At 33.9% G+C, this 23,738-nt stretch overlaps 2 protein-coding genes across 2 annotated transcripts; both read right to left on the reverse strand.

The window, feature by feature from the left end:
* Positions 1–4,436: 4,436 nt before the first annotated feature.
* On the reverse strand, positions 4,437–10,699 carry LOC107610170 (wall-associated receptor kinase-like 14). Its single transcript, XM_016312264.3, has 3 exons — positions 9,651–10,699; positions 6,001–6,078; positions 4,437–5,903 (listed from the first exon to the last, which is right to left on the reverse strand). Exons 1-3 carry the CDS (start codon positions 10,396–10,398, stop codon positions 4,615–4,617), a joined length of 2,115 nt encoding a protein of 704 aa, XP_016167750.1. The 5' UTR covers positions 10,399–10,699; the 3' UTR covers positions 4,437–4,614.
* Positions 10,700–14,948: 4,249 nt separating this feature from the next.
* On the reverse strand, positions 14,949–15,362 carry LOC148554029 (uncharacterized). The gene has a single exon (XM_088494952.1). The coding sequence runs from the start codon at positions 15,360–15,362 to the stop codon at positions 14,949–14,951; it is 414 nt and encodes a 137-aa protein (XP_088351078.1).
* Positions 15,363–23,738: the final 8,376 nt, after the last annotated feature.

Raw genomic sequence — 23,738 nt, forward strand, 5'->3', positions numbered from 1 at the left:
TTTGCAACATCCACGTGGATGTTGCTCCTATTATGCAGCAGGATGTTCCTTTACCTTCTAAATGTATGTTTCTGAATATATGTTCCAAGTTTATATATGTTAATTAGTAGAGGATGCCTTTATTTCTTTAGGTAGTGAATGTCTTTTCTGTTTTCCAATATTTCTTGGCAGGTTTCTTGTCATTTGTACATTGTTTTTTTGCCAAGATATAAGTAGATTTTCGTTCTGTTAATTACGAGCATCTTTCATCTTCATACTAAATGGAAGTTTCTTTATATATTTTACTAGTTTTCTTGTGTTGCAGTTGTGGATGTATCTAGTTCTTTAAGTATTGTATGGCCTATTTATGTAATCAACCTACTTGACAGATTTCTTTGTATAGATACCAATTTGTTAATGCCAATATCTACATGGATGTTGCTTTTGCTAGGAATCAGAATGTTCCTTTACCTTACTAAATGGATGTTTCTACATATATGTTCCAAGTTTATCTGTGTTAAATAGTAGGGATGCCTCTATTTTCTTTAGGAAGTGAATGTCTTTTCTGTTCTCCAATATTTCTCGGTAGGTTTTTTGGTGTTTGTACCTTGTTTTTTTAGCTAAGATATAAGTAGTTTTTTGTTCTGTTAAGCAGTAGCATCTTTCGTCTTCAGACTAAATGGAGGTTTCTTCGTATATTACCCTAGTTTTCTTGTGTTGCAGTTGTGGATGACTGTATTTATTTAATGATTGCATGGCCTTTTTTTTAAATCCTACTCGATATGTTTCTCTGTGTAGATACCTGATTGTTTTTGCAAAGATTTAAGTTGATGTTATTTCTGTCAAGCATTCGGATGTTTTTTTTTTCTATACTAAATGGATGTTACTTTAATAGAAGCCATGTGAATGACAAATAAAAAAAGCTTATCCTACATAAGTAACGATAAATTTGTCATCATGCTAAGATGAAATGAAAGGAATCATAATATTCATTCAACTTATTCGTACAATTTGCAACACTGCAGAATCAGGAATTCATCATGACAAAAAATAATACAAGAACCCTATATTTTGTTAGAGGAGTGAGGCTACATCGTTTAGAAAATTGTTATATCATTACTATACAACTAGCTAAACAAAGAACAACTTTCTATCTGCTACACTTGGATCACGTCTTTTTCATTTCATCCGGTTCATCAACTGTTTCAAATTCCTCGTCTATCAGTTCAAATTCATTAATCATCTTAAAGTAGATTTTCTATTTTTCAATGTAATCTTGCAGCTCGGAATCCTTGAGCATATCTTCTGATGATGTGATACATTGCTTCTGCAAAAAGTAAAAATGAAGAATAAATGGAGCTGTTACGATTTCTTAACAACTCAGCTTCTTTAATTTGTTGGTCTTCCTCTTATTAAATTAAAAAACATAAGCATAGTTTGAATATAATTAACCAAGTTGCCTACTTACTATAACACATGCAAGGCACCATACCTCAAGGGAACATGAGCAATGCCAATCAAGATCAACCATTTTTTTACAGGGACACATCGATAATGAATGAGTTGATTGTTTGCCAAATTTGTTCTTTTAAACATCTTCATAGGTTCAGAATTCCCTACATGATACATATATCAAAAACTAACAAACTATTTAATAATTTCCATACAAGCTACAAACACCTCAACCAAAATGCATAAGATGGAGAATATAATTGAATTAGCAAAAAAATCCATGTAGAATAAAAAGAAATATCCAGCTAAAAGCAAATGAAACATCCACCAAAACAAAAACAACCCATAAATTAAAATACATAACAACTAGAACAAATCTTTAGAAACTTGGTTTTGTCTTGGTGCTTATGTCATAATGTAAGAGCAGAGTATAATTCTTATGCTCCGCATATGTCCTCAACCAGTGAAAAGCTATAGTGCTCTCAAATTCTAACTCTTTAGATTCTCATAAAGGAAAATATATAATGATAACTAGACACCAACCAGAAACTAGTAAAGATAAGTAGCCAAAATATAAATACGTAAATCTTCATAATTTTATTCATAGAGGCAATTCGAATGAATTTAAGGAGTATATGAACCATAATAAGAATGAGAAGCCACATAAGTTTTCCTTCCTTTTCTTTTCTTACACCTTTAATTTTTTTTTTTTAATGGAATAGAACAAGATTATAGTATATAGAAAAACAAAACTTAGAAGCAGTAGTTTAATAATTTTTCAACCACATGTACTTTGTAAAATTTCATCCAAAAATATACAAAAAAAATAGCCTGAACAAATAACTCAATTAACACTCCGCTAACATTAAATTTTAAAGAAAATAAAGATTTCAATGTTTTAATTATAATCATCCAAATGCTTAAGAATTTGCTATGCAATAGCTTTCTTTAAACAAGGAACTATCTTATTACATTGTATACTAAGTTGATAATTAATTTAAATCAGAAAAGACTGATACCATCGTATAACTTCTAACCAAAACATTACTTCTCTTGTTATCCTACTTAATTTCAAGTATCAAAACCCAACAATGTATTAACATTGATCAATACAATAGAAGTTTCCAACAATATCCAAGGAAGAACTTACTATTCCTTCTAAGATGACCAAATCTGCATCATTGGAAAGGTAAGCAAGATCTTGTGACACTCTTTTAAGATTAATTACCTGCAATCCGTTGATCGAAGGAAGAGACAACAACAAATCATTACAAAAATTGAGGGACTGCGGTGGTCATCTTTGCTGCTGCGAATCGTGGAGTGGAGGGGCTATGGCATTCACGCGAGAGCTCCCTCTAGCGGCGACATACATGGCGCAATCTGGTAGTGGCGAGGCAGCGTTATGGGTGACGGAAGGTCCAGGTGAGGAGAGGGGTGGTTACTGAAAATGTGTTTAGACTTTTAGAAATGTTACTTTTTCTAATCCTAATTACCCAAAATTTAATTAATGCTAATTGTTTAAATTTTGATTTTTTAAAAATTTAAAAATTAATTATTAAATAATATTGTTTAAGTTGGCTGGTTCAAAGTCTTGGTTTCATATACTTTTCTATCTGTTAATGTTTTTTTATCGCACATAATCCTTTTGTTGAGCCATATATACTTTTTAAACTTTTCAAAACTTAAAAAAAAAAAATCTCAAATGAAGGCAAACATCTCGGTTGCGCTCATTTTTATAGCCTCTAACACTTATTCTGGATACTAAGTCCCGCATATTCTTATACTCGTATCTCGGGTACTCAATACATATTTTGTTCTTTTGTTTTTTATTTCAGATGCAATTAGTTGTATTTGAAAAGCGTGTCATATTCTAAGTATAGAGTAACCGAAATGCATTTTTGTCATATATGGTATATTATGCAAATCGATAAATACTCTACATATTACATATTATCGTAAATATTATAATTATTTAATTAAAATTAAAAAAATTCGACTAATCCATATATATTTAAAGTGGTAATATTAGGAAGACAAAAAAAAAGAGATAGAACTTGTCTTATTTAACATTCATTAATTGTCGTAATAATTAATAAATGCTAAATAAAGCAAATTATAACTGTTTTTTGCTAATTTTCTTTTGGTTACCAAATATTTTTGAATTGAGTAAAGTATCGTTTTTGTACCCAACGTTTGGGGTAAGTCCCAAAGTTGTCCCTAATGTTTGAATCGTCCTATTTAAGTCCCTAACGTTTTAAAATTGATTCAATATTGTCCTGTCGTTAGATATCTGTTAACAGAATTGACGGCGGAACAAAATTGAGACAATTTTGAAACGTTATGGACTTAAATAGGACGAAAATGTTGGGGATAAAAACGATACATAGAAATAAATTTTAATTTTATCCTTCAATAAGATCAATTTTTTACTATATATAGTATCCAATTATTTTTTAATCACATCTAAGTAAATTACATTTAATCACATTACTTTCATTCTAAATAAATTAATTTTTTTATAATTTTAATCTTAAAGATTTTTAGTTATCATAAATTTGTAGAATGACTAGTATATAAACTTGTGGAAAAGAAAGAAATAATATATATATATATATACAATAAAATTTCAATTATACCTTTTGTCTCTAATGTATCAAAATTCTTTAAAATTATAAAAAAATAAATTTATTTAAAATGAAAGTAATGTGATTAAGTGTAATTTACTTAGATGTAATTAAAAAATAATTAAATACTATGTACAGTAAAAAATTGATATTATTGAAGGATAAAATTAAAATAAAATTTATTTTTATGTATGATTTTTGTCCCTAACGTTTTTGTCCTATTTAAGTCCCTAACGTTTCAAAATCGTCTCAATTTTGTTCCGCCGTCAATTCTGTTAACGGATCCCTAACGGCAGGACAACATTGAGTCAATTTTGAAATGTTAGGGCCTTAAATAGAACGATTGAAACGTTAGGGATAACTTTGGACTAAACCTAAACGTTGGGGACAAAAATGATACTTTACTCTTCTGAATTCAAAGAATGATGGATGGTATAGTTAATCATGCACAAATACTGATTAATTATCCCCTCAACTAAAATCTTTCTTTGCCGTAATAGACGTCTTAATTCATTATAATTCGCCCAGAGACAGGACCAATGGGAGAATTTAGTATATCTCAATCAAATGACTTGCTAGGGAAACTATTTGACGAGGGAGAGCTTTGTTCACTCAACCATACTTCTCTATCTTGCACCGAAACCGGTGAGCTACTTTTGGTCCTATCCAACAACGACCTTAACTTGGGCCCAGTTAGTAGCCCGACCTTGGTTCTACTGCTAAGTGGTTTCTCACTCTCATTAGAGGAGGAGGAGGAGGAAGAAGAAGCGGATAACTCTGTAGAAGCTACAGAATTATGATTGTCACCAAAACTAGGGCACGTAGTAAGCGTGAGTTGTTCTAACTCGCTTGCCACTTCTGTCATTGAAGGCCTCATATCTCTATGGAATGCAAGGCATCTAAATGCCAACTCAGCAACCTTGTGTATTGAGGAAAGTGTCCAAGGATCACTTCTTGCTTGAGGCACGAGAAAGGGGTCTATGATCTCGTCCAAGAGCCCGTTCCCGATCCTATCAGTTGCAAGGGAGGCCAGGTTCACTTCATTATGAGGGCGGGTAAAGTCAACCACCTTGAGTCCAGTTATGATCTCAACAAGAACAACGCCGAAGCTGTAAACATCACTCTTGTCAGAAAGATGAAAGTCTTGATGGTACTGCGGATCAACATAGCCAGGGGTCCCCTGTGGCGCCGTTGAAATGTGGGATATTTCAGTCATTCCAAGTCTAGAGAGACCGAAATCAGCTACCTTTGAACCGAAATTGGAATCCAAGAGTATGTTGCTGGATTTGATATCTCTATGATAGATTGGGGGATTCATGGCAGAGTGAAGATGTGCAATGGCTTGTGCTGTTTCGGTGGCAATTCTTAATCGAATCGGCCATGAAAGACCGTCTCCTCGTTCTTTTTGAAGATGCTGACTCAATGTTCCGTTCGGCATGAACTCATAGACCAGGATCTGTTCTCCGTGTTCTATGGAGCAACCCAACAATCGCACTAAGTTAGTGTGGCTGACTGAAGAGAGGAGCTTGATCTCGTTCATTACTTGCTCGATGCTGTCGTTGGCGTCCCTCTGTTTTATTCTCTTGATTGCAACCAATTCATCATTGTTGTGAAGTTTTCCCGCGTAAACTGTACCGTATGCACCGGTTCCCAGGCGTTGTTTCTCAGAGAAACTGTTGGTGGCTCTCTCTATGTCTTTGTAGGGATAGATAGGGACGCTGTAGTTGACGGTTGCTTCGGTGAACCGCCTTTTTGTGCTCTTTGTGACTCTCAATTTGCTGCGCCTTTTAAACAAACAACAAAATACTGAAACCGCACTTATCATCACTGAAACTCCTACAGCAAATCCTGTCAACCAAAGTAATCTCATATATCAATTTTGTATGTTATAATTCAATGTGTATGGTTTTATTGTATGTTATTTTCCTAGCTAAATATAAGGCACCTGCAATCAAGATGACAAATCTCGCAGTTCCTCCACATCGGCCAGACATGTACTTGGCTGCGTTGCATGCTGAAGAGGCTGCATATTCACAATCCCATCATCACAAAATACAATTACTAACCCAGAACTATATAAAAAAATGACATAACATAAAGTTGAGCTAATAGCAACTTAGTTTATAATATTAATTAGTAGTAGCTAGTGGCCATAGATCATGTTTCAATTCGGATTCCTTGATTGGCGTCTGTGGTTGTACGACAAGGGTTTATCCTCTAATCTATTCAGCAGTTTTGTTGTTTGGTTTAATTACTTTAGCAGTGCATTCTTAATTAGATAATTAATTAGTGCATATAATAGTTAAAAGTTATACATTTTGTTAGGCGAAACTTCCTTTACTTGCGAGGAACGTACTCTTCTAGATTACAACTACTACTACTACTAGTTTGACAAGAAAAAAAGAAAAAACAAAAGGTTCCCCCTTTTGGACCAAATTTTATGGAAAGAACATTTGACCACTGGGCTAATTGATTAGTCTTGTTGACTTAAATTCCCCGTGATTATGGGCTGCCCCAATAAATTAAGTGGCACTTACGTTTTGGGCTCCACCAATTATTTCTCTCGTCTCTTTGCTGGCTGCTACGCGGTCCTACTTGCACCATCCTTTTACGCTTGAGGCCACTCTCAATTATTTAACACTATCCAGCTCATCTTTCAAAATTATGACTCAGATGTTTATTTTGATAGTGCTGCAAATCTATAATCTATAATTATTTATTGACAAAACATCTCGTTATGTTTAGGATTTGCATATAATTATCAAATATTTAATATATCATGTGCAAGATATTGTACCCTAAACTATTGGTCCGCACCGTCTATTTGTACTAGTTGTAATGATGAATGGCATTGGCATGTATCCAATCTAAGAGAGTGGATCAAAGGAAGTACCGAAGTAGCTAGGAAAATGATTATTTATTTGTTTATTTTCTTATTTTTAATACCCAAGAGGTTAAGGACTGTGGCTGGCAAGTGGCAACTCAATATAAAACAAGTCATTTTCAACATGGTGAATTATTTCCTGTGAACTGCTATGACGTAAAGAAAAGTCTCCAACCAAATCATGTCATCCCGATGGATCTTAAAAGAAAAAATGTGACATGTGTGGGAGAATGCAGAAAAGGACGGGATTTATTAATCACATAGTCTGGATTTATTTAAAAAAATATAACAGTGAGACATGGATATAAAAATATAAAATCATATTTAATATATAAAATATAAATAAAAATATTATATTTTGAGATATTAAATTAATATATTTTATTTTTTATATTATAAAAATATAAAAATTGAATAGAGATATAATTTATTTTATTTTTATTATTATTAAATTTTTATAATTATATTTTTTATTTTATTTTTAATTATCATTATTTTTTTATTATCACACAAGGTTAAAGAAAGATTTTAAGCCAAAACTAAGTGTTAAACCACCCTAGCCTAAACCGCAAAAAAGACACCTATAACACTCTCTTAAAAATTATCTAACAAATGCCAGATTCGAAAATGACAACAATAAAAAAACGCAGAGCAGCAATGGTAGAAAATAAATAAAATTGCCACTTACCACCAGTAATTATGAGTAATTATGACACAGAAGGGTGCTGGAAGTTGGAAATGGCAAGTCTCTCGCGGCAGCAACATGAAATCCTTAGGCAAAGGTAAAAGTAGCAGTTCCAGAAGGAAAGATGGAAGAAGTAGGTGAGTGGTGGTGGTAGTTATAGAAAAGGAGGGGAAGAATAGAAAAAATATAAAACAAAGGTGGTAATTATAATAGTAGAAAAAGAAGCGCAAAAGGTTAAGGGTAGAATCGACTTTTTTGCGTGCTTTTGAATGACATTCAAGTGTATTTAATGTTCTAAATACGATAATCGAAGCGACGGTTTTGAAACAACTGTTGAGGGCAACTCCCACGCGCGAGGAAGCCACTAGAAGCCTGGACCCATGCCGAAAAACCTACTTTGAGTAGAAACTATTTTTACGGAAACGCGAGCAGGCGAATGCACCAATCGTGAACCTCACGCCTTGACGTATTGGGGGCACTGTTCTAGCTAACCCAACAGGGGTCGAGGTCTATCGAGCGGACACACACCCACATCTGTACCGACAGACGCCCTTCACGTGATCCGTTCTCTTAGCTCGAAGATTCTGACAGTTAACAGTTAGAAGAGGTTTCGAAAAGGTTGGACTTTAGAGAAAGGGAGGCCACCCGAGCGAATAAGGATAAGGGAGAGGGACCTACCCCTTTCTCTAGGTACGTCATCATTACCCTAATATAGTCGCTTCAACATACGGACACTAATTTAAACATTAAAGTGTCTTTATAGGTGGCTCCATCCGCCAACCAATTAACGACATGCTGGTGTAGCTCCCCATCTCAGAACCAGCTCTCATGTCTTGATCCTCATTCTGACACTTTACAACTGACCAACTCAAGTAACCACATAATATTACCTAATTAAATACACGACTAAAAGAATATATTCAGCCTGTTCCTAATCGCCATTAAAAAATACAGAAAAGCTCTGCATACAAGTCATTAGGGCTTGTATGCTTTACAAGTTAATTAACGAATAAACCTCAAAAACGCGATGCAAGGTCTACGTTCTTCTTCTTCTTCTTCTTCCTCTTCTTCTTCTTTTTTTCTTTCGTTTCTTGCCTTCTCTTTCTCCTTCTTCTTCTTCTTCTTGCTGCACGTTCTTCTTCCTCTTCCTCTTCCTCTTCTTCTTCTTCTTCCTTTCTTTCGTTTCTTGCTTTCTCTTTTTCGTTCTTCTTCTTCTTGCACGTTCTTCTTCCTCTTCCTCTTCTTCTTCTTTTCTTTCGTTTCTTGCCTTCTCTTTCTCCTTCTTCTTCTTCTTGTTGCACGTTCTTCTTCCTCTTTCTATTATTCTTCTTTATTTACGTGCTTTTCTCTCTGTTTTCTTTCTTCGTTATTATCAATTTCCATTGTTTTTTGACATCAAGCTCTAAAATCGTTTTTGAAGAAGAAGAAGCAGCAGAAGATGATGAGGGGGAGAAAGAGAAAGAGTTCTGAAATATGCATAAGGTGTACTTCAACGAATTTTGGGTGTATTTCTTAAATCCTTTAGGTGTATTTTTGTAATCCTTTGGGTGTATTTCTGTAATCCTTTGGGTGAATTCCTATAACCGTTTGGGTGTATTTCTGTAATCTTTTGGGTGTATTTCTATAATCGTTTGGGTGTATTTCTGAAGTTCCATTATCTTCAAATTTGGCAAGAAAATTGTTTTCATGGAAGAAGAAGAAGAAGAGTCGTTCATAATGCATGGTGAGTAGCACGCTTTGAAAACAGAAAGTTGTTGAATAACGTGCGTTTTATTTACTCTTGAATGTGGAAGTGTGTAATGCGTTAATTAAGTGTAATGCGTGTGTTTTATTGGACTTGTAAGACTTGTAAGCCAAAAAGACTTGTATGTGTAGCACGCCTCAAAAAAAAACAAAGACAGAAAAGTTTTGCACCACTAAAAATGTATCTAAAAATTTGGGGTATAGAAATTAAATTAATCTAACTAAAAGTTAACTAACTATAATACTTTAGAAAATAATAATAAGAACAAAGGCAAGAACTAACCTCTGATTTTCGTACAGCCTGTTCCGGCAAGAAAGCCATCGCCGACAAAGCCTTCCTTGCAGGTACACCGGAAGCCGGGTTTCCGATCAACGGGGGACTCAATTTCGGTACAATTAGCATCACTAGAACACTGGCAAGCTCCCTGAAGCCACCAACCAAGCTGAATTGTGGCTACCTCCAACGACACCGGAGCACCGGAATTGTTCCTCAAATTTTCCGAACAGATGGAAGACATAAAGTTGCCACAGCCGTACCCATCCAAGATGCTCTTATTCAAGAACTTGTTGGTGCTGTTGTTTTCGAAGTAGCAGCTCAAGCTGCTTCCCTCTCTGCAATCCTCAGAGTAGTCAAAGTATTCCCGCACCATAGCCTCCGGAACGGTGCAAGACGACGCCGTTTTGGAGCAGTTCTGCACGAAGATCACGTTCCCCGATGTGGGAGCGTACTTGTGGCTGAAGAGTTCGTGGAATGTATAAAATGGGCGATTGCACTGTGCTTTGATGCCGACGATTATGCTGTCCGTTGTTACTTCTTGGACTGGGAATTTACCGATCAAGATTCCGCCGTCGGTGGTACAATTGAGGCGGATTCCGCAGTCGGAGGAGAATCCGAAAGGGTAAGGGTAGGGTTTGGATGAACCGCATGTTTGGTTGCACGTTCGGTAGTTTACTTGTGCTGTGCTTAGAGAGAGGAAGAGACAGCATAACACTAGAAGGATCAAAATTGTGTGCTTTGTGATGATGATCATGGCAGTGGCAACAAGGCAGAGATTATTTATCTAAGAAAAGGGATTTCTCATTTAGGTGAAGGATAAAGGAGGAAGAAAGAAAAGGAGAGAAAAGAGACAACTTGATCGTAGTATGAGTTTGAACGATGAGAATATTGGGCTAAGACTTTCGTGGTAGTTGTTGATCAGTATCAGAATTGTGATTGTATATTTTTTTTTTTTATTTTGTTGGAGTAATAAAAAAAAATAAACATATATGATCCGTTAAGACGACTTGACTACTTGTGGGTGGGGGAAATTGTTTTATTTTCTATTTTTATTTATTTTTTCTTGCTTTCTTTTGGACTTGGACGCCTATGAATCTATCTCTATCTTTTGTCGTCTTTTCACACCATTAGGTGAATAGTTTAATTCTAATGACATCTAACAAAGACAAACCATGAAAGGAAAAGGAATGACATAAAAAATTAAAAATATAGTATTAATAAACCGTTTCTGGATGATCGCTCATTTGAATAATATTGGAGGGTGTTAATCAAGGCACGAAAGCCTACTCACGGATGTTCTGTATGTTCACATTTGAGACGCTGACCGCTATGATTTAAGATCATTATTGAAGCCTTTTTAACCTTTTTTTATTCGCTGCAGTAAGATCCTTGTAGCCTTATGTGCATCACTGCATGGTTAATTGTTGATTTAGGGGAAGCAATTCTTCTTACCATGTGAAAGGGATATACAATAACATTAAATGAAAAATACAGAAACAGTAAAGTATAGAACACGGCACACGGCAGAACAGTAGCTAGATGAAACACCTGCCACTTTGAAAAATCAAAGCAATTAAGGAACGAAATTTCTCTCTCTCAAAAATTATGGATATAGGACAAATCCGATAGTTCATAATGCTAGTACAAAATCCTTTTCCTTTTCCATATCAAAACTCAAAAGCTATTTTCCTTATTGTAAGTGTTAATATATATTTTAATACAATAATTAGATAACTGATGAAAGTGAACGTGAATCAATACAACTAGATAACCAATGAAAGTAAACGTGAATCACAGGCACAGCTTATCTTGGCCACTTATGTTACTCACCCATATGTGAAGAAGATAAACGGTACTAATTTTCAACGGACAAGAACAAGAAGCTAGCATACATACTCGTTGCGGCAATGCTTTTATGATTTGTCCGTATCAACATGGATTGTCAATTAATGTTACTGTACCTAATAGGCAGAGCAATAAAAGGGAACTACCCGTGTGTTTTTAATTTAGCTAGAACATAACTAATTAAAATTCAATTAACTCCATACAGTATTTGTTTTCAATGGAAAAATTTCTGGCCGCCATGCTTGACTTCCTTCTTACTCAATTATAAATAATCCGATATCCAGCACCAAGACATTGTGTGGACTCTGACCCTCCATAATTTCCGTACAATTCGAGCCAATCCTCATCTTAAGAAGAATGAGGAACTTCTATAAAATAAAACAAATGTTCTCATATTCAGGACCTTTTCATTAATCTTCAAGTAGGTTTGCACTGCGACAAAATATAGAGGTAGAATTTAATTACTTATTTCTTACTAGAGTTTTTGTTGTTATTACCATAATATAAATCTTTTAAATTACGCTGTTTTTGTTTTGACATTATAGATTATGACACAAAAAATTTATAAAATCAAAATATTTTTACAAAAAGATCATAGAGAATGAAAGTTTCCGTCAACTAAGAAGATCAGGATCTCCTTAGATAAAAAAAAAATCAAATAATAAGCTTTTCAATTATTATTTTCATATGAAAGAGTTTAATTTTTTACTAATAATTAATTCTAACATTCATTATCTAAAACTTGAAAGAATTTAATGTGTATACTTTTATATTTGATTAGGTATCAAGTCTGTTGTAAAAATAAAAGTAATTAATTTTCATGCTTGTTATTTAAAAATAATATTTTTTCGCTCTCTATATATAAAAATATAATTAGATATTAGTATAAAAAAATTATATTGATAGTTATAAAATTAACTCAAAATTAATTATTTTTGAAACAATTAAATCTTAATTCTAATTATTAATCACAACATTAGTATTTTCTCTAAATTATATGTAATAAATATTTGAAAAAAAAGAAGTAAAAGTATAAATTATAAAGATAAGTAGTAAAAATTTAAACTTTAATAAACAAATAAAACAAGTATAATAATAATAATAATAATAATAATAATAATAATAATAATAATAATAATAATAATAATAATAATAATAATAATAATAACTATATTTTTTATGTGAATAAGATTACGAAATTATTTTTTATTTATATTTAATTATAAATTTAATGTATTTTTTATAATTTATAAATTTATTTGAATTATATTATTTTATTAAATTTATATTTTGTAGAATAGAAAAGTAGAGAGAGATAGAGAATGAGAGAGAAAAAAGAGAAAAAGAAAAAGAAGAAAAAAGAGGAGAAAGGGAGTTTGTTAATTTTGAATAGAAAGATTTTATTTTAATTGTAATGAAAGAATATTTTTTGATACATTTTCGTTTGTCAAATTAGTAATATAAAATATAAATTATAAATTATATATAGAGTGGAAAGGATATAAAAAACCAAAGAAGGAGAGAGAGGTAGATAAGAAGATGGAAGAAGAAAGAATTTTTTAAAATAAATAAAATAAATGTTTTAGTTACCAAAATATACAATTTGTAACAGTTTTACCAAAATTCATCATATTTCTTATCTCGTTTATAGTAAAAACGAAATAAAATTGCACGCATCTCGTTTACACCGTAAAGGAGATAAGGCACAAAACAACATGATCGTATCATGTTTTATACACGTGGTGTGTAACGGTCGTATCTCGTTTACAGTGTAAACGAGATACGTACAATCTTATTTCGTTTACAAGACTAAATGCAGTCTATATATACAATTCGTTTACGGCGCCATTTGGATAAGTTTTCGTCCATTTCTTCAACTTTTCTCCAATTTCTACCCTCTTACAACGATATTATCAACTTACTCGGCGAGCATGGCGCGTGTAGATGTACATGATCTGGATATCAACTGACTGAACGTGATATTGCACATCGCAGGGGCAGCTGACTTTGAGATTAGTGTTGTTTTCTTTCTGTTTATGTCAGAGTATGTATGTGTAGCTATACTTAGAATACTTTTATAGTTTTAGTATACAACACATGTTTGGTGGATGAATATATTGTTAGGAAGGGTTGATAGGTATGATTTTAGGTATTAGTTAAATTATGTTCTTAAGTTATTCATTTTGTTTTTATTTGAAGTAAGTTGTTAGGTAAATGTTGGGTGATTAAGTTATTAATCATTTAAGTAAATATTTTTAGTTAAATTAATTTATTAACTAGATATTTAGTAATTTAGTTATAATTAACTACATGTTTATCAATTTAGTTATTAATTATTTAAGTCAATATTTTTATTTAAATTAATTTATTAACTACATGGTATTAATTTAGTTATTAATTAATTAAATAAATTTTTTTATTTAAGTTAATTTATTAAGTAAATGTTTTTACTTAATAAAGACGAACAAAGATGTGATACTAAACTAAGCCTCGTCTGTAGGTTGATTCGGATAGCCTTTCTGAGTATGCCTGAATTGTCTAGATAGACCACACCTCTTCTCTTGGCGCTCACCCTCATCCATCTCATTACGAAACCTGGTGGATGTCTCCCAATAGCCTTCCTGCACATGGATGGACTAGGACGCAGCTGTGTTCCATATCACTCCGGCTAAAGATTTTCGTCTGGTATAAGTGGGAACTCCACCTCATACACCTTGAATGCAGCCTCCTACCTATACACTGGATGCACATAAGGACCCCATTCGACACTTGCGATGGCATAGGCGGCAAGCGCATGACGACATGAAAAATGCAGTGACTGGAAAAGGCCACAGTCACACGTCTGCCATCAACCGAACACGGAACAAACTTTGCGACCAACCCTCGAAAGGCTTTAACTCCTCAACCACAAACACTGAAGCTTGTCTATCGTAGTGAGTAACGCACATCTTCGAGATCCTTTCTCTTAACTTCTCAATAGCAACATTCAGCCATTGGAAAAATTGATTCCCCGCCCCCAGTTGTACTTGTGCCTCCCTTCCCTTCTTGACGAACAACTACTGCATCCTCTCATAGGTGCATCGCACAATGGCTGAAATCGGTAAATAACGTGTATCCTTAAGTACTGCATTCATGAATTCGAAGAGGTTCGTTGTCATGTGCCCAAATCAGCGATCGCTATCGCAGTGTTGTAGCCAGATCTCTTTGTTGAACCTACCAGCCCAGTCTGCCATCTCTCATGACAAACCTCTCAAGGCATCCATGTACTACTCGTACCTAGCTTTGCTTGGACTATAAGTAGCATTTATGAGATATTTCTTTCCCTCAGAAAACTTTAAACAAGACATAAAGTTTGCCGCCATGTTCTTGACACAATAAGCATGAACGCTCTATAAAGCTACCAACCACTATCATCGCCTCTCAGTGTAGCCTTGATAGCCTGAGATCTATCAGAAATAATTAATAGGCCATCCTGTGGGCCACATGTTGTCTCAGATTGGTGAGGAAGAAAGACCAGGACTCTGTGGTCTCAGACTCAACAATTGCAAAGGCTACATGAAGGATATTACTGTTACCGTCTTGTGCCACTGCAATAAGCAAAACACCACAATATTTACCATACAGCGTGCCGTCGATAGAGACGAACGGATTGCAATGCTTGAAAGCCTCCACATAAGCAGGGAAGACCCAAAATACTTTATCAAACATGCTACAGTCATGCACCATAAGGTGCCCATCATAGTACGGTACAGCCCTGAACTCACATATCGTTCCAGGATAATAACTCTGCAGTGCTTGCAGCAATCTCGGCACCTTATTGTATGACTCCTCCCACCCACAATATATTTGTGCAACATCCTTTTGCTTCGCCATCCAGATCTTTCTGTACGAGGGTGATAGCTTTGCCTAACTGCACCTTGTAGAACGGGGATGCTGATGGATGGGCTGGATTGTATCAATGGCAGAATGACACGGCAGATGAGGTTGCTATCCAACTGTCTATAGTCTTGGGACCTGATGGGTGCTAAACACATGTGTGCTCCTCCAACCTTACGCACCTCCCTAACGACATAACACATACATGGTTGGCATTTAATTCAAATATAATAATTATAAATGAGAAAATACACCACGGTTAAACCTGAACTCATCAATATCAAAGATTCTGTCGGAGGGGAACAAGGAGACTCCAAGGGCAGCCTGCTGCATATTGCCAGCAATGCACATGGTACTTTAATCGATCTGACTCCACAACTCGGTACTCAGCACTTCTGCGAATATTGTAATTCTTCACACCCTGCATTACTGCATATCTACTTTTGAACTTGTGGCCAACACAAAACTCTACACCACTGTCTAAGTTGTAATCGTCTTCACCCGTGTTGGAAAATGGAGTTTTCTCATGCATCCCGTCCAGATCTAATGTATGATAGTGACTGAATACAACTGATAAGGTCAGAATTGGGTGCGGGGAGGGCAGAAAATACCGAATTGATGGCTTGACCGGCGTCTCTGGTACAAATTTCTCTTCATCATCATCTTCAGAAGAACTACTGTCGTTGCTATTTGCAACATACTCCTCGTCGGAGTCCTCACCATCAATGTCCATGTTTTCCACTGGACTAGTAAAGTGTAGCAGTGGTGGTACGAGAGGAGGGTCGTCCTGCACAAAATCCGACTGGCTAAATCCACCGCCATAGACATCGCCTACCTCTACAGAAAGTTCCATCACTTGTTCCACCATGATTCTCCTATGGATGTCAAACATGAGGCACACATGCTCGACTCCATGGAGTCAAAACAGATGAAACTAAAAAACTCTATTTTCTACGGTGCTAGCAACCAATACCCCATTCTTCCGATCTTTTTTCTCCCACTACCACCAATGCTACCCAATATTAGACTTTTCAGCTCTGACAAAAAACTTACTTGCCAGGTACGCAACAAAATGAGATTCTCTCATATGGAAATTGGAATACACACTTACAATCACATATCCACTACTACTAGACATTTTGGCTTATTTTTTGGAAGAAAAACGGAAGAGAAGAAGAAGTGAAATGTTGGTGGATAATACAAAGGGTTACACATCCTTTTATAGCTGTTGAAAATTTGTCGAAACGTATCTTGTTTACATTGTAAATGTCATTTATCTTCACATATCTCGTTTACACTGTAAATGAAATATACACATCTACCTTCTTATGTCTTATCTCGTTTATAGTGTAAACGAGATACGTGTAATAGAATGTAACACCGGATTATTTGACTTATCTGTTTTCAGGTAACTCCCGATTAGTAACAGAATATAACACCTCATGTATTGTCGGAGGGTGACAGGATCTGAGCTAGATGGTACATGCTGCACCCTCTGCCTCAGTCACGTCAGCTTGATGAAAAACAACTCATTCCTCTGCTCCCTCGGCTGCTGAAAGTGCGGAGGCCTAGCACCTAGGAGCTCTTTTACCCATTTCCAAGTGGGGTGTTGGTACCATGTCTGAAAGTCCTGCAAACAGCCGTCAACTAGCTCTTCATTGGTGCGTAACCCAAGGTGGTATATAATGTCCTGTAAAATGATGGTGCATTCACCCCAAGGCAACTGGAAAGTGTGGAAGTGCTCCACAAAAGCAGCAATCAGGGTATTGTCAAAGACAAAGTCCTTGAGCTGCCACATGTCGACAAACCCAGCCTCCCTCAAGTATGGAAGAATGACGTCCGATGGTGCAAGGGTGTGGCTAACTCGTCTAGGAAGTAACAAGTGAGGCCTCTATTAAAATAAAAAAATATTTCAATAAAAATTTAATTTAATACATGAAATATTTAAAATCAAAATTAAGAATATAAAATTTGAAATAAAAAATAAAAAATAAAAAATAAAAAATATAATAAACAATTATTTTACATCTTAAAATTTATTATTCTTCCTGATTAAATTAAATAAATCCATAAATATCAAACATTTAACAAGTTTTTTTAAAGAGAATCTAACTAATATCCATAAAAGCAAGTTACTAACAATATATTCCACCACCAAATAAAAGCTAAATTGCCAATTAACCTAAACAATGTACTAACGCAACATCTATTTTAGTCATATATATAGCAGTATTAAATCTATAAAAGTACCATAACTATATGCATATTATTTAAAAGAGAAAAATAACAATATTAATCTAAAAGTCGATCGCTCCAACGATATGCCACGTTGCGTTCAAACAATTGATATCATTATGTCAAACATCTACGCGTGTCGGTAATATTAAGAAAAAAAGGTCCAAAAAGGAGAAAAAAAATGTAAAAGTGAATGAAAGTGACACTTTTCACGTTGTAAACAAGTTGCTTATATAAAATAGCGTTGATTATGGACACATCTCGTTTATATTGTAAATGAGATAAACTCAGTATAAATGAGATACACCTTAATTAGTTCGTTTACACACTATAAACGAGATAAGTAAGATAATGTAAATCGATAATAACTCTACAAAATACCGATTTTCATAAATAAAATAATTAAAAAAAATTTAAAAAAAAATCCCTTCTTTCTCTCTATTTTAAATTTTTAATTCAAACAGATTTTTATATAGCAGATTTTTGTGAACATAAGGCCAAAATCAAAGAAATAAGCCCAACTATAGTAGGACTTGTACCTTCTGAATCAATGATTTGGGCCCTTGCTGATTGTAGGTTGATATATTTTTATCCAATGACGTTGAAATTTCAGACTAAGTCCAAGAAAAAACGATATTACAATTAGAATTTAGAACTTTGTTTTTTAGATAATCCACAAAAAAGTCAACCAAAAACAAAATAATAATAAAATAAAAGGATAATTAAAAAATAAAGTATTTTTTATAAGTACCACATGACGCAACAAAGAACAAGATAAGATGCCGATAACTATATGATAAATTGAAGCCCAATACATTTTAATTAATAATAATTGAAACATAATAATATATTAAGGTTTGTAAAAAAAAAAAAAAACCACTTTGATAAATACGTTAAAAAATATCTTTTATTTAAAGACGTTTACATGTATCACATTATTATTAGATGTATTTATTAAATCAGTTAATAATTAATAATTTATTCTTTAATAAATCAGAACAAAATCAGTTTATTTTAGCAACAACAATAAGTGTTTGTTTGGGCGCCATTATTTTGATAAAAAAAGATCTTTTTTCAATGAAAAAATATCTTTTTTTATTTTTTAGCGTGTCTGGCAAATTTCGAGTAGTAAAAGTAAAAGCACTAGAAAAATCAGAAAAACATCTTTTTTGAGAAGTTATAATTTACATCTTTTTTTAAAAGATCTTTTTCCTTAAAAAAAGATGTTTTTTATGTAATAAATAAATAAAAAGTACTTTTATATATTGTTATATCCAAACATAATTGATAGATAAAAAGATCTTTTTGCATGAGATACCCAAACATAAAATTACTTTTACTTTTCCATAAGATCTTTTAAAAAAAGATAACTCGAAAAAAGATCTTTTCTTAGAAGTTCATCCAAACAAGCCCTAAATCTAATTGTCCACATTATAATTATCAGATCCGGTTCAATTTGATTGGTCTACATAATCTAAACCGAATCATATTTAATTTTTTTGAGAAAAAGATAAATATATTTTTGATTTTTTTTGGACATTTAAATTTCTAAAATATTTAAAAATACAATTAGGTCCGTGAAAAAAAAAAACCCTATACCTAGGCCTTTGCACTAGCCCAAGTTCAATCTATCACTAATCTCTCAATCTAATCCGACAAAAAATCATAGCCCTCAGCGTCTCCTTCCTCTCATTTTCTCACTGAAACTCGAGCTCTCTCATCTCTTTGTTCACTAGCTCTCGTGATCTCAAGCTCTCTTCCTCTCTCGTCTCCAGTCTTGCATTCAAGATCCTCGTCACTCTTCGTGTCATCAGTCATCACCGTCTCGCACTTAATTGCGCGCCTTCTCGTGCTCATCATCGCCGACAGCAGAAGTAGTCGATCCCAAGACTGATCGTCATTGTCGTCTTCTTGTTTTGAATCTCGCCGTCAACTTTCTTCCCGCCGTCATATTCCTTCGCAACCAAAAACTGATCTCTTATTTGGTAATGTTATTTAATTTTTATTTTTTTGTCCTATGTTTCTTGCATTATAGTACAAATGTATTCATACACTTGAAAGCCAACACATCATTCACTTAATACTATCAAGTACCAATGTTGCAATGCATCTCTTTAAGAGGGTGTTAAGGTGTTAACAACTTTGATTGATAAGAGAAATGAAAAGAATAAAAAAGTTTAACAAATTTGATTGACAATTTACTTTTTAAAAGAGATATATTTGAAGAGTTTTTATTATTCTCATTTCATGATTCCTTTACATCAGAAAGTTGTTTGAATGCCAAAATACTAATTAATTAATTAGCTAATTATTAACCAGATTTTAAATGATAAACCTATATGTTTTAAATAATTTAAATTGTGATTAGCTTGCTTTAAATTGTAGTATGGACTAGATAGATTAGAAGCCTAAGCTCGATGGAATTATAGAGTGGTGGCCGTCACTAAAATTGGAGAATATTGTTTAAATAAACTGACTAAAATTAAATTTAAAATTTAAAGGTAGCTGAAATTTAAATCACTGCACTTTTATTTTAATTTGTTATTGAAAATATCACTGAACTATTTTTTTAGCTGAAAATCATCATTGACATAAATTTATTAACCTTGAATAATTTGTTGAACTAATTTTTTTGTTAATTAAAATCATCACTAAGATAAATTTTTTATTGATTATCATCTGTGAACCTTAAATTTGTTGCTGTCTTGCTCAAATAATTACTTAGTTAAATATTTTTGTTGTTGAAAATCTTATAGAGTTGAATTTGTTAGTGATTGAATCATGAATTTGTTGTTGTCTTTTTGAATAATTACTTAGTACATGAAAATGAATGTTAAAGGAAAATCTCTGCCAGAAATTATTATTTCTCCTTTTTTTTATGATTTATTGTTTAATATCATGCTTAGTTATGCTTAGAGCACGATAGATTTGCATAGTTGTTCATTTTTTTCAATGATTTACTATTTGTTACATGTCTTTGGCTATTACAAATATTAGCTAAAATACATATGATTTATTGGTTAAAACATTTGAGATTGGTTAGCACCTGAATTTTTAGATAGATTTGAACTATGGATATAATTGAAGTTGAGAAAAATCAGTTTACAGCAAGTGATCATAGGGCATGATGATTGAATATATTTTAAATGATTGAGTGGCAAGTGGCTAATTGCATTGACTATATTGCCTCTTTTTTATTCTTATAGTGTCTGTTGTGGTTTAAAAGTTATGATGGATAATGTTTTTTCTGGGTTTGATCAGGTTATAATAGAAAAAATGAGGTTTGATCAGGTTTAAAAATGAGTCTCAGTAGTCAGCATGATCGGATCATCTTGGTAACATTATCGTTCTTCCGCATGAATTTTTCTAGTTGAATTGATGTTCTGAGCAACATTATACTATGTGTGTAAGCTGAAGATGAGATACTTCAAACTTCCTATATATGTTTCTCTAATCTAGGTCTTTTTCTTTCTATACAAAAAGTAACAAAAGGAAGTTCATCAAGGGATTTCATTGTATCAACCTCTTATTTGATTGTGTTAGTTTGTGTAGAAATACACTCTTGTCTTAAAAAATTTTAACCCCTCTTTTATTCTTAGCTTCTACACTTTGTATGTTTTAGTATAGTCTAATTACTTGTACCAAATGCGATTATAAGATCATTGTAAACGATTAAGACATCTCGATCATCAGCTACATATAATCTTCTGGCTTAGTGTGATAAGCAATAAGCAATTGATTAATAAATGCTGTAACACCCTACCACACAGAGCTTTATGCTTAAGTCGTAAAACTGAGGTGGTGTGGTATTACGACCTCCAAGATAAAATATATATACGTATAATAATTGAAAGAACGTAGTATACGAGGAGCCTTGAAGAATAGGTAACGCAAAAATTGCAAAATTAAAAGCGCAATGCTCAGGAATAAGGTTAACTTGCGTACGAAGAAATATATATATATATATACAGAAAACAAGATTAGAGGGTCAAGATTACAAAATAACAAGCTCCTAACTCAGCTTGCAAAGCCAAGGCTGGCCGGAGAATATTTACATACATATATATATCAAACCCATAACCTAGAATACATATATAAAATCCTAGGTCTCCATACACCTCTAAGAGGTACAAAAGTAAAACAAGTTGTTGGGAGAATTTTATACATATAGTCATATAGAAGTAGTACACAAAATAAAGTCCCAAAGATTCACTTCACTGCAGAACTCCAGACGCCTAGCGAGGTGCCTCTCGACCTGCATCTGAAAAACACAAATATCCATATAGAATAAGAATTGGAGGTTCTCAGCATGGTAATGGTGCCGCATATATAAGATATAAGGTCCCAGAAAAGCCAGAGGCAATCCTAGAACGCCGACACTCAGATTATAAAGATTAAAGAACTAAAACAGAAACCATAAATCAAGGTGGTTTTCTAAGGATTCCTAACTTAACCAATTCCTTAACCTAAACCCTCAATCCTCCTCCTTTCCTCCTAACCTCCGACACCGGTGAAACCGTACAAACAAATAAGCAGACAATGGCAAACACAGGTAGAATACAAGTACTGCAGATAGCAAATACAACAATTAACATAGTAAATTCACTTAGGCATTCCTAATTAATGCACAACAAGCAATTCAAACAATATTCATATGATGTATGCCTGTCCTATGGCTGATGACTTTCATCTGTCGGTTATCAAGCCAACCCGACAAGTCTGGCTGCTAAACCCTGGACTGTCCCCCCAAAGAGTCTATGCATAGCTTTTTCTCTTATATAGAATATGCTCATTGTGGATATCCTTCTTGAGAATTTATATGTGCCCGGTCACCCTTACGACGTAGGGTCAACAGAGTATCGAGTCTCGACCTGGAACACGTGGTGGCAAGCCACGGTACTTTACTCAGGAAAACTCGTATCTCAGATAAATTGAGTGCATAAGCATTCATAATCATTCATAATCATTGTACAATCATTCATCATACTCATGGCATCACATATACTTCACTTCTTTACACTTTTCATACATAATTCATCATTTTTCAACCTTACTTCACCACCAACTTACCACCTTTTCCTAGCTTCATCTTATTACTAGGCATACTATTAAGATCTAGGGCTAAAATAATGAAAATAGAGGTTTAGAAGTTCGAAATTAGGTTTTAAAATACAAAATTCATTTTTGCTGAAAACAAGAGTCACGCGTACGCGTGGGCGTGCATTTTTCCATTCTTGCGTACGCAAGCACCTTGCTCGCGTACGCGAGATGCCCAACCCGAAAAGGTTGGTCGCGTCACGTCAGGTGGTCGCGTACGCAACCCCTCAAAAACCACTGCTTGCGTACGCAAGTACCCTGCTCGCGTACGCAAGTACCCTGCTCGCGTACACGAGATGCCAAACCCGAAAGGGTTGGTCGCGTCGCGTGCAGTGGTCATGTATGCAAGATCTGCAGATTGGCAAAAATGTTGAATGCTGCAGAATTTTCAGTTTTGCACTCCAATCTTTCGACGCGAATAACTTTTTTGTTTTAAAATATTTTTCATCCGTTCTACGAACGGCGTAAACTTACACAAAGTCCTCAAACCTCTATTTTCATTAAAAAAAAATCAAACTTAATTTCAACATTCTATACATATAGTCAGCATCACAGCATACCATATCACATTAACGCAACACTACACCCTTCCATCACCCACCATACCTCACTTTTACAAAACTCCCATACATAAACTTAACAATTATACCAACAAATAATCAACAATCTATCATCTATACATATTAATTATTACCAACTTATCAATCATCATTAAACCATCATTTATCATTCTATTTCCATCATAAGCAATAATCACTAACAAATGCTCAATCCATATCAACAATTATCATCAAGGTACTAAACAATTAACATACTCATGCATTCACACCTATCCTATGGTCACCTAGCCTAAGTTTTCACGAGACATTATATATTAAATACGAGAAACCAAAACCATACCTTGGATTTCCTCGTATAATCCAAGACAACCCACTTAGACAAGTTTGCAAGCCCTCAACACGAAAATTCAGCAACTAGTACCAACTCCAAGCTTCCAATTAAGCTTCCAACATTTCCAATTGCTTCATATCACATATATAT

This window comes from Arachis ipaensis, chromosome B7 (assembly GCF_059453495.1).
Source record: "Arachis ipaensis isolate K30076 ecotype BB chromosome B7, ASM5945349v1, whole genome shotgun sequence".
Lineage (NCBI taxonomy): Eukaryota > Viridiplantae > Streptophyta > Magnoliopsida > Fabales > Fabaceae > Arachis > Arachis ipaensis.

What these genes read in the sequence shown, in the direction of transcription:
- LOC148554029 (XM_088494952.1), bottom strand. Translation starts at nt 15,362, where the DNA reads ATGGCGAAGCAAAAGGATGTTGCACAAATATATTGTGGGTGGGAGGAG.
- LOC107610170 (XM_016312264.3), bottom strand. Translation starts at nt 10,398, where the DNA reads ATGATCATCATCACAAAGCACACAATTTTGATCCTTCTAGTGTTATGC. An exon ending in AGGCTGTACGAAAATCAGAG is followed by an intron (nt 6,079 to 9,650) that starts GTTAGTTCTTGC and finishes GTGAATATGCAG; the next exon opens with CCTCTTCAGCATGCAACGCA. An exon ending in ATTTGTCATCTTGATTGCAG is followed by an intron (nt 5,904 to 6,000) that starts GTGCCTTATATT and finishes TTTGGTTGACAG; the next exon opens with GATTTGCTGTAGGAGTTTCA.